This window comes from Ranitomeya imitator, chromosome 2, assembly GCF_032444005.1.
Source record: "Ranitomeya imitator isolate aRanImi1 chromosome 2, aRanImi1.pri, whole genome shotgun sequence".
Lineage (NCBI taxonomy): Eukaryota > Metazoa > Chordata > Amphibia > Anura > Dendrobatidae > Ranitomeya > Ranitomeya imitator.
Window position 1 is genome coordinate 394,170,483 of NC_091283.1, and position 14,250 is coordinate 394,184,732.

At 42.5% G+C, this 14,250-nt stretch overlaps 1 protein-coding gene across 1 annotated transcript; it reads left to right on the forward strand.

Annotated features, from left to right (window-relative positions):
* The first annotated feature begins 601 nt into the window (after positions 1-601).
* Positions 602-13,795, forward strand: LOC138666660 (zinc finger protein 502-like). Its single transcript, XM_069754850.1, has 4 exons — positions 602-680; positions 1,109-1,203; positions 4,252-4,327; positions 12,740-13,795. The coding sequence occupies exons 1-4, from the start codon at positions 602-604 to the stop codon at positions 13,405-13,407; spliced, it is 918 nt and encodes a 305-aa protein (XP_069610951.1). The 3' UTR covers positions 13,408-13,795.
* Positions 13,796-14,250: the final 455 nt, after the last annotated feature.

Here is a 14,250-nt window from a genome sequence, read left to right on the forward strand (position 1 = left end):
CCGGGTGGACAGGGCTGGTTGTCCGGCATTAGGCCTTGCTGCAGAAAACTGTACATGGTGGTGACGCTCCATGTGCTCATCTGTTGATGGTGCGGCGAGATCGGTGCCCTTTATGGGACCTGTCGCCCCTAAAAATCAGCCCAGGCATGGTGTCGCAGGAGGGGGTATGTGGAGGCGACACTCCTGCTCCGTGCTCGCCTGCTCTTGGTTCGGGAAGATCGGAGCCTTGAAAAAATCCGTCGACCCTTCATCCGAGGAAAAAAGTTAAAAATAGGATTTTTTTTTTCTGAAGACCAGAACCATGTGCCTTCTACGGACACTAAGCAAGAACTGGTACTCTGGGAGCCAGTATGAGGGTGTATACTGCAGAGGATGAGCTAACTTTCTTTGTAGTCACTTATTGTCAGCCTCCTAGTAGCAGCAGCATAACACCCATGGTCTGTGTCCCTCAATGAGGCGAAGGAGAAAAACCAAATCCATTTAATATGGGACACAAATACACAGGCTAAATTGAAGACCTGCCCCATATCTCCCTCAAGAGGACGTGACACACTTGTGACAATAACAGATGTATATAACTGGAAAGTTGAGGACTCTGAAAATGTCTGTAGTGAGATTTATTAATGTGTCTCTCCATAACAAGGATTACACAGTAGTTAAGAAGACCTCTAATGAACGCTGTCAGGACCCTGTGTCTGAGGGATGGGGAAGACCCATGAGCCCAATCACGGGGCCTCCAACTCACCCTTTGATACATGAGGACATCACTGACCAGAAGATCCTAGAACTCACCTACAAGATGATTGAGCTGCTGACTGGAGAGGTGACACTACTGGGAATGCTGGGACATTATACAGTAATGCTATGGAGGGATCGGGGGATGACGGTATCGTTGTATATGTCAGGTTCCTATAAGGTGTCAGGATGTCACAGTCTATTTTTCCATGGAGGAGTGGGAGTATTTAGAAGGACACAAAGATCTGTACAAGGACGTCATGATGGAGGTTCCCAATCCCCTCACATCACCAGGTAATAGACAGTACTAAATACACATGGCCTACAATTATCTGTATGTAAATAATTAATTCAGTCCCTGTGTTTCCTCCAGTTCTGTCCAGTAAGAGAACAACACCAGAGAGATGTCCCCGTCCTCTTCTTCCACAGGACTGTAAACAAGAAACTTATGTTCCTCAAGATGATCAGGTAGATAGAGAGAGAGAGAGAGAGAGAGAGAGAAGGTGTCATGAAATCTTCCCTATGATGTGTCGAAGGATGTGAAGGTCTTGTGTTAAGTCTTGTTTTATCCACCAGGGTTTAGAGATGAGAGTATCGGCTTTAGGTGAATTGAATTCACTTCACATTTTACAAAATATTTGGATTCTTCTAAATCTGATTTTTTTATTTGTGTGACTATGAGTCACTATATATGGACAAGCCATGAGACAGGGTCATCAGTACGTCCAAGGTCAGGTACCAGGAAGGTTTTTAGTACAGAAATCCAAGACAAAGGCATGGTCAAGTAACAGTCCAGAGTCAAATGCCTGGAGGGTATGTCAAGAGAAAGGAAGTAAGAGAAACAGTCAGAGGCAAAGGTGCCTAAGGTCAGAGAGAGTCAAGAGCCATGGGAGGTCCCATGCACTACTATATTGGTAAGGTGGCCATTCATAATTGGTGGAGATGACATGGTGAAGCTGATCATAGACATCAGATGTTGTTTGGATCTTCTCACAATTTTCTGGTTATGGAGACTGCTGGTTAGAATTAGGAGCCGACAAATTTTACCCCTTTCTGACATCTGATGTACTATCCCGTCGAGGTGGGGTGGGCCCGTATGCCCACCGACGGGATAGTACGTCATATGCGATCGGCCGCGCTCACGGGGGAGCGCGGCCGGGTGTCAGGTGTCAGCTGCCTATCGCAGCTGACATCCGCCACTATGTGCCAGGAGCGGTCACGGACCGCCCCCGGCACATTAACCCCTGCACACCGCGATCAAATATGATCGCGGTGTGCCGGCGGTACAGGGAAGCATCGCGCAGGGATGGGGCTCCCTGCGTGCTTCCCTGAGACCCCCGGAGCAACGCGATGTGATCGCGTTGCTCCGAGGGTCTCCTACCTCCCTCCCTGCAGCAGGCCCAGATCCAATATGGCGCGGCATCCGGGTCCTGCAGGGAGGGAGGTGGCTTACCAAGTGCCTGCTCAGAGCAGGCGCTTGGTAAGCCTGCAGTTCTGTAAGGCAGATCGTTGACCTGACAGAGTACTGTGCAATCTGTCAGATCAACGATCTGTGATGTCCCCCCCCTGGGACAAAGTTAAAAAAAAAAAATAAATCCTAACTAATGAGAAAAAAAAAATATATTATTCCCATAAATACATTTCTTTATTTAAATAAAAAAAGCAATAAAAGTACACATATTTAGTATCGCCGCGTCCGTAACGCCCCGACCTATAAAACGGGCCGCCATACAGCGAGAATAAAGCGATGCAAAAATAATTTTTTTCTATAAAATAGTTTTTATCGTATAAAAGCGCCAAAACATAAAAAAATGATATAAATGAGGTATCGCTGTAATCGTACTGACCCGAAGAATAAAACTGCTTTATCAATTTTACCAAACGTGGAACGGTATAAACGCCTCCCCCCAAAAGAAATTCATGAATAGCTGGTTTTTGGTCATTCTGCCTCACAATAATCGGAATAAAAAACGATCAAAAAATGTCATGTGCCCGAAAATGTTACCAATAAAAACGTCAACTCGTCCCGCAAAAAACAAGACCTCACATGACTCTGTGGACTCAAATATGGAAAAAGTATAGCTCTCAAAATGTGGTAACGCAAAAAATATTTTTTGCAATAAAAAGCGTCTTTCAGTGTGTGACGGCTGCCAATCATAAAAATCCACTAAAAAACCCGCTATAAAAGTAAATCAAACCCACCTTCATCACCCCCTTAGTTAGGGAAAAATTAAAAAAATGTATTTATTTCCATTTTCCCGTTAGGGTTAAGGCTACAGTTAGGGTTGGGGCTAGGGTTAAGGCTACAGTTGGGGTTAAGGCTAAAGTTAGGGTTGGGGCTAAAGTTACAGTTAGGGTTTAGATTACATTTACGGTTGGGAATAGGGTTGGGATTAGGGTTAGGGGTGTGTCAGGGTTAGAGGTGTGGTTAGGGTTACTGTTGGGATTAGGGTTAGGGGTGTGTTTGGGTTAGGGTTTCAGTTATATTTGGGGGGTTTCCACTGTTTAGGCACATCAGGGGCTCTCCAAACGCGACATGGCGTCCGATCTCAATTCCAGCCAATTCTGTGTTGAAAAAGTAAAAGTGCTCCTTCCCTTCCGAGCTCTCCCGTGTGCCCAAACAGGGGTTTACATCAACATATGGGGTATCAGCGTACTCAGGACAAATAGGACAACAACTTTTGCGGTCCATTTTCTCCTGTTACCCTTGGTAAAATAAACAAGTTGGAGCTGAAATAAATTTTTTGTGAAAAAAGTTAAATGTTAATTTTTATTTAAACATTCCAAAAATTCCTGTGAAGCACCAGAAGGGTTAATAAACTTCTTGAATATGGTTTTGAGCACCTTGAGGGGTGCAGTTTTTAGAATGGTGTCACACTTGGGTATTTTCTATTATATAGACCCCTCAAAATGACTTCAAATGTGATGTGGTCTCTAAAAAAAAAAAAAAAAAAAAAAAGTGTTCTAAAAATGAGAAATTGCTGGTCAACTTTTAACCCTTAACTCCCTAACAAAAAAAAATTTGGTTCCAAAATTGTGCTGATATAAAGTAGACATGTGGGAAATGTTACTTATTAAGTATTTTGTGTGACATATCTCTGTGATTTAATTGCATAAAAATTCAAAGTTGGAAAATTGCGAAATGTTTAAAATTTTCGCCAAATTTCGTTTTTTTTCACAAACGCAGGTAATATCAAACAAATTTTACCACTATCATGAAGTAACATATGTCATGAGAAAACAATGTCAGAATCACTGGGATCCGTTGAAGCGTTCCAGAGTTATAACCTCATAAAGGGACAGTGGTCAGAATTGTAAAAATTGGCCCTGTCATTAACGTGCAAACCACCCTTGGGGGTAAAGGGGTTAATTTCTACATGAGACATGAAGCTTTGTGATAAGTACTGCTGTCATGTCTTTTTAAGTCTTCATGCTAATTACTCTTTTCTGGTCTTCAAAAATATTGTACACAACGTCTACAGTTTCTGTCTGTGACTTTTGAAATATTTGTTTCAGAGTGAAGATCTGCCCGATATTAATACTACAGGGACATATGTGAGGGATGATGAGCAGTGTAAAGATAACTACAGAGGTGAGTAGTGACCACTAAATATTGAGAAGACAGATTCTACTCACTCACTGACTGGTGCGATATGTGGTGTATATTTTAGGATCATTACACAGTGTTTGTCACTAATATTACTGGAACAAAAATTGAAAAATATGCAAAAAATATAATCCACACAAAAATGTAGATATGTTGTGGATTTCCCTGTGCAAAAAAAATCTAGTACATATTTAACCTGCCCAGCCCATTTCTTTTCATTTGTAGATTGGGGAAGGTGGATAAGGTACAAACAAAACAGTACGCAGCACTCTGTAAGCGCTAAGATGTAGACATTCAATATATATAATTTGAACTGCATTACTGCTATATAGTACGGTTTATATTTTTAAAAAATGAAGGCTAAGAGCTCATCAGAGGTGGCCGTATCTCCTACTAGCCCTTTATTATGTAGACTTGCAGCCCGGGAGAGGCACGTTTGATAAATATTAGGTTAGGTTCCATAAAAGAATGGTATGCCTTTTTGCGGCTGATGGGCTCTCAAGTATTGGCCAATTTATGCTTTAAAGGGAACCTGTCTGCAGGATTGTGCTGAGTAACCTACAGACAGTTTCAGGTTGGCACTATTATACTGATTAAAATGATACCTTGGTTCATGAAATCTGTCCTGTGGTTGTTGTTTAATCTTTATTTTCAATAATGACATGCTAGTGCTTCAGGGTGGCCTGTGGGGGGGCCTTCATGTGGTGCTCTGCTTACATATTCATCTGTATGGCTTTTGACAGGCCACTGATCCCTCAGTCAAGTAAATAAGGCAGCACACTGCAGCGCTGAAACATGCAAACATGAAACACGAAAATTGAACTGCATTACTGCACTAGAAATATGAAAAATGAGAGCATTTAGCGCAGTTCAATTTTCGTGTTTCATGTTTGCATGTTCTAGCGCTGCAGTGTGCTGCCTTATTTACTTGACTGTATACGAGTTGGCAACTTTAGGTTCAGCACCTGTTCACACTTAGTCTATGTTTGGATGTGACGGTCAGTTTTTTGAAATGTATTCTTCAGCCTTCTGACCGAGCATTCCGCCTCCTAGCCACAGCTGTTTTAATCGTAGCAGATCCATTACCCCTCCACAGAGAGAGAGAATTTTAGTCTAAGAAGAGGTCTCACATGTACCCATTCAGATGGAGACGTTTATTCTCAGCGAGGAAAGGAAAGTGTAGGACCTGGTATAAGAGAGATGCCCTAATGTTGCTACCAGGTACACATAAAATTGGCCATTTTTATGCGCTAAACGCTCTCATTTTTCATATTTTTAGTGCAGTAATGCAGTTCAATTTTCGTGTTTCATGTTTGCATGTTTCAGCGCTGCAGTGTGCTGCCATATTTACTTGACTGTATACAAGTTGGCGACTCTAGGTTCAGCACCTGTTCACACTTATTCTATTTTTTTGAACTGATCCCTCAGTGACCTGCCCCCTAGTTTACATAATGAATATTATATACATATTGAAAAAAAAACCTTACTGCAGGCAGGCGCCAGTGGTGGCACCTTGCGCTGCAGCATAATCACATATGTAATCTGTGCAGAATTAATGTGTTTCAGGTTATCCTGATATATAAAAAAAGAAACATTTGAAAATGGTGCCCACCACGCCTGCGCAGTAGCAGTTATCGGTGGTCTGATAGCTGCTACTGCACATGCGCCGGCAGCGCCATCTTGCTAGAGAAAAAAAATTCTCCAAGATAGCGCCTCCGGCGCATGAGCAGTAGCAGCTATTGGCAATCGCGTCAGTGACGTCAGATGCTGAGAGTGGGAGCGATGGGAGAGGGAACGTAATGCTCCCACTCTCATCAATGCGGTCAACTGTATCGGCATCTAGCCAATACAGTTGAGCTTGCGATGATGTGGGACCCTCCTGCTCAGAGACCAAATAATGGCTGGGTTACAGTGCAGGAAGATCGAGACTCCCTGCTCTGCCGCAGAGTCTAACTGTATGATCGCACCGTGCACGTCTATACAGTTACAGTAGCGTAGCTCTGGTTGGGTCCCCTTAGAGTATGGGGTCCTGGGGCGACTGCCCCTTTGACTCTCCAGTAGCAACGTTACTGACTGGAGGTGATAGTTTATTAAGGGTCAAAAGAACAAGATATTTTGGCATCCTTCATTTTTACAAGGAAAAATGATAGAAATCAAACAAGGAGAAAAAAAGGACCAGCAAGCCTGTTAATCCCTTAATCCTATATGACGTACTATCCCGTCAAGGTGCCCTGGGACTTAATTCCCAGCGACGGGATAGTACGTCATATGCGATCGGCCGCGCTCACGGCCGGGTGTCAGCTGCCTATCGCAGCTGACATCCGGCACTATGTGCCAGGAGCAGTCACGGACCGCCCCCAGCACATTAACCCCCGGCACACCGCGATCAAACATGATCGCGATGTGCCGGCGGTATAAGGAAGCATCCCGCAGGGAGGGGGCTCCCTGCGGGCTTCCCTGAGACCCCCGCAGCAACGCAATGTGATCGTGTTTCTGCGAGGGTCTCATTACCTCCCTCCCTGCTGCAGGCCCGGATCCAAAATGGCCACAGCATCCAGGTCCTGCAGGGAGGGAGGTGGATTACCAAGTGCCTGCTCAGAGCAGGGGCTTGGTAAGCCTCCAGCGCTGTAAGTCAGATCACTGATCTGACAGAGTGCTGTGCAAACTGTCAGATCAGTGATCTGTGATGTCCCCCCCTGGGGCAAAGTCAAAAAAAAAAAAAAAAAAAAAAAAAAAAATATATATATATATATATATATATATATATATATATATATATATATATAATTATTCCCATAAATACATTTCTTTATCTAAATAAAAAAAACAATAAAAGTACACATATTTAGTATCGCTGTGTCCGTAACGACCCAATCTATAAAACTGTCCCACTAGTTAACCCCTTCAGTGTACACCGTAAGAAGAAAAAAGAGGTAAAAAACAACACTTTATTCTCATACCGCCGAACAAAAAGTGGAATAAGACGCGATCAAAAAGACAGATATAAATAACCATGGTACCGCTGAAAATGTCATCTTGTTCCGCAAAAAAACAAGTGTGTGACAGCTGCCAATCATAAAAATCCGGTATAAAAAACGCTATAAAAGTAAATCAAACCCCCCTTCATCACCCCCTTAGTTAGGGGAAAAATAATAAAATTTAAAAAAAGTATTTATTTCCATTTTCCGGCTAGGGTTGGGGCTAAAGTTAGGGTTAGGGTTGGGGCTAAAGTTAGGGTTAGGATTACATTTACGGTTGGGATTAGGGTTTGGATAAGAGTTAGGGGTGTGTCAGGGTTAGGAGTGTGGTTAGGGTTACTGTTGGGATTAGGGTTGGGGGTATGTTTGGATTAGGGTTTCAGTTAGAATTGGGGGTTTCCACTGTTTAGGCATATCAGGGGCTCTCCAAACGCAGCATGGCGTCCGATCTCATTTCCAGCCAATTCTGCGTTGAAAAAGTAAAACAGTGCTCCTTCCCTTCCGAGCTCTCCCGTGCGCCCAAACAGGGGTTTACCCCCACATATGGGGTATCGGCGTACTCAGGACAAATTGGACAACAACTTTTGGGGTCCAAGTTCTCTTTTTACCATTGAGAAAATAAAAATTTGGGGGGCTAAAAATCATTTTTGTGGGAAAAAAAAGATTTATTTTCACGGCTCTGCGTTATAAACTGTAGTGAAACACTTGGGGGTTCAAAGTTCTCACAACACATCTAGATAAGTTCCTTGGGAGGTCTAGTTTCCAATATGGGGTCACTTGTGGGGGTTTTCTACTGTTTGGGTACATCAGGGGCTCTGCAAATGCAACATGACGCCTGCAGACCAATCCATCTAAGTCTGCATTCCAAATGGCGCTCCTTCCCTTCCGAGCTCTGCCATGCGCCCAAACAGTGGCCCCCCCCCACATGTGAGGTATCAGCGTACTCAGGACAAATTGTACAACCACTAATGGGGTCCAATTTATCCTGTTACCCTTGTTAAAATACAAAACTGGGGGCTAAAATATCATTTTTGTGAAAAAAAAAAAATAATTTTTATTTTCACGGCTCTGCGTTATAAATTGTGGTGAAACACTTGGGGGTTCAAAGCTCTCAAAACACATATAGATAAGTTCCTTAGGGGGTCTACTTTCTAAAATGGTGTCACTTGTGGGGGGTTTTAATGTTTAGGCACATCAGGGGCTCTCCAAACGCGACATGGTGTCCCATCTCAATTCCAGTCAATTTTGCATTGAAAAGTAAAACGGCGCTCCTTCCCTTCTGAGCTCTGCCATGCGCCCAAACAGTCGTTTACCCACACATATCGGGTATCAGCGTACTCAGGACAAATTTCACAACAACTTTTGGGGTCCAATTTCTTCTCTTACCCTTGGGAAAATAAAAAATTGGGGGCAAAAAGATCATTTTTGTGAAAAAATATGATTTTTTATTTTTATGGCTCTGCATTATAAACTTCTGTGACGCACTTGTTGGGTCAAAGTGCACACCACACATCTAGATAAGTTCCTAAAGGGGTCTACTTTCCAAAATGGTGTCACTTGTGGGGGGTTTCAATGTTTAGGCACATCAGGGGCTCTCCAAACGCAACATGGCGTCCCATCTCAATTCCAGTCAATATTGCATTGAAAAGTCAAATGGCGTTCCTTCCCTTCCGAGCTCTGTCATGCGCCCAAACAGTGGTTTACTCCCACATATGGGGTATCAGCGTACTCAGGACAAATTGTACAACAACTTTTGGGGTCTATTTTCTCCTGTTACCCTTGGTAAAATAAAACAAATTGGAGCTGAATAAATTGTTTATGAAAAAAGTTAAATGTTCATTTTTATTTAAACATTCCAAAAATTCCTGTAAAACACCTGAAGAGTTAATAAACTTCTTGAATGTGGTTTTGAGCACCTTGAGGGGTGCAGTTTTTAGAATGGTGTCACACTTGGGTATTTTCTATCATATAGACCCCTCAAAATGACTTCAAATGTCATGTAGTCCCTAAAAAATATTTGTGTTGTAAAAATGAGAAATTGCTGGTCAACTTTTAACCCTTATAACTCCCTAACAAAAAAAAAATTTCGGTTCCAAAATTATGCTGATGTAAAGTAGACATGTGGGAAATGTTACTTATTAATTATTTTTGTGTGACATATCTCTGTGATTTAAGGGCATAAAAATTCAAAGTTGGAAAATTTCAAAATTTTCGCCAAATTTCCATTTTTTTCACAAATAAACGCACGTTATATCGAAGAAATTTTACAACTATTATGAAGTACAATATCTCATGAGAAAACAATGTCAGAATCGCCAAGATCCGTTGAAGCGTTCCAGAGTTCTAACCTCATAAAGGGACAGTGGTCAGAATTGTAAAAATTGGCCCGGTCATTAACGTGCAAACCACCCTCAGGGCTTAAGGGGTTAAAGATTTAAGCGGTGAGCAGAAGTGTTCGGTATAGATAGCCAACAGCTGACAGGTTAGTATTGGACCAAGCCGGTCACAGTCACCAATCCTGGAAATCTTCTCAGTGGAGGAAAAGACTTTGGAGAAGAATCCACAGATTTTTCTACATACTTCATACAGACATAACAGCCCGACTATTAGTAATACCGTCCGTGAAATTGTGGATGCAATTGTCCTCCTCCAGTTTCCAGACTACTCCGTCGCTCTGTCTGCGCTGGGGTCGGAGCTACTGCGCACTTTGGTGGTGTGACTACACACAGTGATAGTATAGAAGTGGTTAGCAATGTGGGAACATGGGAAGCCATGCTTTCCACTTGTTTTGCGGCCCGGGAGAAATGGAACGCTGTGTCTCCTGGTTGCCTGATGCGCGCCATTGGTGGGAATTTGTGCACCCTGCTGTTCAGGTGAGCAGAGAGTGAGTCCCTGGATATGACTGGGAGGAATGCATCATTTGATTTTTATCTTTGGGCTGGATATTTAAGGCCTGCTTCTAATCCAGTTCAGTGCTGTTTAGTCAGTTTTTTTTGGGTAGTGGTATGGTGAGTGCTTCCTGGTTGGGTTTTGGTAGTTTCTCAGTAGCTGCTAATAGTCATTATTGTTTTTTATTTATTCGCTATTGTCCCAGGATTTCCCTTTGGTTCTCATTTTGGTTTTATGCTGCTAGCTTTGGGTTTACTCTTGTACCTGACTCCATATTGTCCGCGTCATCAGACGCTAGCTACCCTGCAACAGCAGTCTGGGAAGGGCTTTGTAAAGCCCCTCCACCCCTTCGGAATGGGTGAAGAATATCCCGGCCCTTAAGGACTTGCCTAGCAGTGGTGGCTTGCTCAAATTGCATCTTTGACTGTGCAATTGCTAGTCCAATGCAGATTGCTATATAGTAGTTATTCCTGCTCATAACACTGACACCAACAGAAGTGTTCACTTCCAAGTATAAAAACATAAACGGATCAGGCAAATGGAAAACTGAGGCAGAAAATAAGGCCCATTGTAACTCCAGAAAAGCTGCTTCTGTCTAGCTCTTTGAGTTGACCCTTTTTAATTGCTGCAGTGATGGAAACCACAAGAGACAATATTGAAAACCAAATATAGCAAACCCAAGAATCAGTAGATTGCCCATGGACCCTTCTGTGGACCAGGGTCTGAAGATATTTACAATGAAATCTTTTTTAAATGGTCAGCATTGAAAGGACTCAGGGTCTTTCCCCTGGTCTACAAGCTTTTCAGTGAATACAATTCTGCTGGAAACCTCTGATCCTTCCAGGATCAGTAATCTGTTAAATATCAATATTCTGATTAGAATCATGAAAATGAGTGGTCTCATTACAACTGTAACAAAATAAGGATATGTTCATGGAAGAAAAAAAAAGTTATGACTCTTTGTAAAAGAGGAAGAATTGACAGCAAAATATAAAACAAAATACCCATAAGGAAGGGGTTAAACTGTTGAATGAATCTTACTATGATTTGTATATACCGTATTTTTCGGATTATAAGACGCTCCGGATTATAAAACACACTCCAAATTTTGAGGAGAAAAATAGGAAAAAAAATTGTTTTTTTAATAAAATGGTGGTGCTTCTTATAATCCATGCGTCTTACTGCTTACCAGGGCTGTTGACTGCGGTGTAGTGGGGTCCCAGGGTTGCTGCTGGAGGAGGCAGGAGTGGGGTGATGCTGCATGCCACAGGCTGGGCTGAGGAAGTTTTCCAATGTGCGGTGCTGCTGCAGGTGTCCGGCGGTGCTGCTGCCCGACACTACGGGGGGTGTCCGATGCTGGTGTCTCCAGTGCTGCGGGGGGCTCTGCAGCATTGCCAGGCACCCCCACAACACCGCCAGACACCCTGTTAGAGTTGGCGGATTGCGCTAAATAAAATAAATAATAAAGCGCAATTGCAACCCAGGGTCCACCGTGCTGAGATGGAAAACTGCTGCTAGTAAGCAATGATGGAACACTAGTCGAGCGATTGCTTGCACAAACCGAGTTAAACGCCACTCAGTGTGAACAGCACATGGACTGAACTTGCACACAGAAAAAAAACAGATGCACTGCAACTGAGCTCTGTCACTCGCACACAGAAACAGAATAGATGCTTTGCAACTGAGCTGTGTCACTCGCACACAGAAACGGAATAGATGCCCTGTAATGGCACTAGGTATGACCCCTGTTAACCTCAAGGACATGTTGGAATTCTAATGGCTAGGCGCCAGCCCTGAATTCACACAATCCCCTCTCCAGAGAACCGGAATTCTAATGGCTTACCGCTGACCCTGAGCACATGCTGAAAAAGACCACATTGGTGCAATGTCCCATACACACATGTAAGGATAATGATACTAGCGCGCCCATATACGCCTCTGAGACCCTTTTATATGTTCAGATTATGTCCAGTCGGACAGGACCTTGCTTGCGGACCAATCCAGAGCTGCCACATCACCAGAGCAACTGACAACCGACCACCAATGAGACGCCGCCACATCACAAGCATGCTCAGTAGGGTGATTTCTGGACTTAGCCTCCAGAGCGTCTGTTCGTCCCTGCCTACCGCTGGTTACCATAGACTTGGCTGAAGAGCCAGCAGTAACCAGATGAACAGCACGAGCCAAGTTGCTGGGACTGATGTCTATGCTCAGCAGCAGCAGCTGAAACTGAATGAGAGACTGCAGACAAGGCTTGGGATCTACCCTGTGCAGAGGGAGAACCCTGGAGCCTAACACTCCCACATACCATCCCGCGGCCTGCAGCAACGGTATAGGTAAGGTATATCCGCATTATAAGACGCACCCCCATTTTCCCCCCAAATTTCGAGGGGAAAGTGCGTCTTATAATCCGAAAAATACGTATGTTTATATAGAAACATTCTAAAATGTATGTTGTATATCATCATTAATCGCATAATTTGAATGCACTATTATTGAAAAATAATAAAATCCGTTTTGCTCTTTGCAGATGACTGTACCAGGAACTCAGAGGGACATCTGATATTTTCCAATTATAAATCAGATGATCATGGTATCACACCAGATACATATGAGGAGTATGCCATTATCTCAGATATATCTCCGGCCTTTCAGAGCAAAAATCTATCGTATGATGCTTTTCAGCAGGTTTTATCTTCTGATTCTTCAAAGATTGCTGAACAAAATACAAATTACAGACTATTTCTTCAACATCAAAGAGCTCACACAACGGAGAAGCCATATTCATGTTCAGAATGTGGGAAATGTTTTAATAAGAAATCTAATCTTGTTACACATGAAAAAATTCATACAGGGGAGAAGCCATATTCATGTTTAGAATGTGGGAAATGTTTTAATAAGAAATCAAATCTTGCTGCACATCAGAGAAGTCACACAGGGGAGAAAGCATTTCTATGTTTAGAATGTTGGAAATACTTTAAAGAGAAATCATCTCTTGCTAGACATCAAAGAATTCACACAGGGGAGAAGCCATATTCATGTTCAGAATGTGGGAAATGTTTTAACCAAAAAACGCATCTTATTAGACATCAAAGAAGTCACACAGGGGAGAGGCCATATTCATGTTTAGAATGTGAGAAATGTTTTATAGAGAAAGCACACCTTGTTGTACATCAGAGAAATCACACAGGGAAGTAGGCATTTTATTTTTATTTTAATCCCTTTTTTTTAAGGGCTTAATAGTACGTCATGTGTTTAGTGCCAAAATCTTTAAAAAGAGTGACTGGTGCTAGCTCCAGTGCCAAAACCACTGGTAAATGGTTTACTGACCATGGTATTACTGTGCTCAATTGGCCTGCCAACTCTCCTGACCTGAACTCCATAGAGAATCTGTGGGATATTGTGAAGAGAAAGTTGAGAGACGCAAGACCCAACACTCTGGATGAGCTTAAGGCCGCTATTGAAGCATCCTGGGCCTCCATAACATCTCAGCAGTGTCACAGGCTGATTGCCTCCATGCCACGCCGCATTGAAGCAGTCATTTCTGCCAAAGGATTCCCGACCAAGTATTGAGTGCATAACTGAACATTATTATTTGATGGTTTTTTTGTTTGTTATTAAAAAACACTATTATTTGATTGGATGGGTGAAATATGCTAATTTATTGAGACAGGTTTTTTGGGTTATCAGGAGTTGTATGCCAAAATCATCAGTATTAAAACAATAAAAGACCTGACAAATTTCAGTTGGTGGATAATGAATCTATAATATATGAAAGTTTAATTGTAATCATTACATTATGGTAAATAATGAAATTTAACACTATATGCTAATTTTTTGAGAAGGACATGTAATGCAATAAAAAGGAATGAAAACATTGTAAGTGCTCCAAATTGGTATCAATCTCAGCAAATGGTAACAGCAAAGGTATACACAAGCTTCATATACCGTATAAGCCGACCCACGTATAAGCTGAGACCCCTAACATTGCCACAAAAAACTTGGAAAACTTAATGACTCGAGTATAAGCCTAGGTTGGAA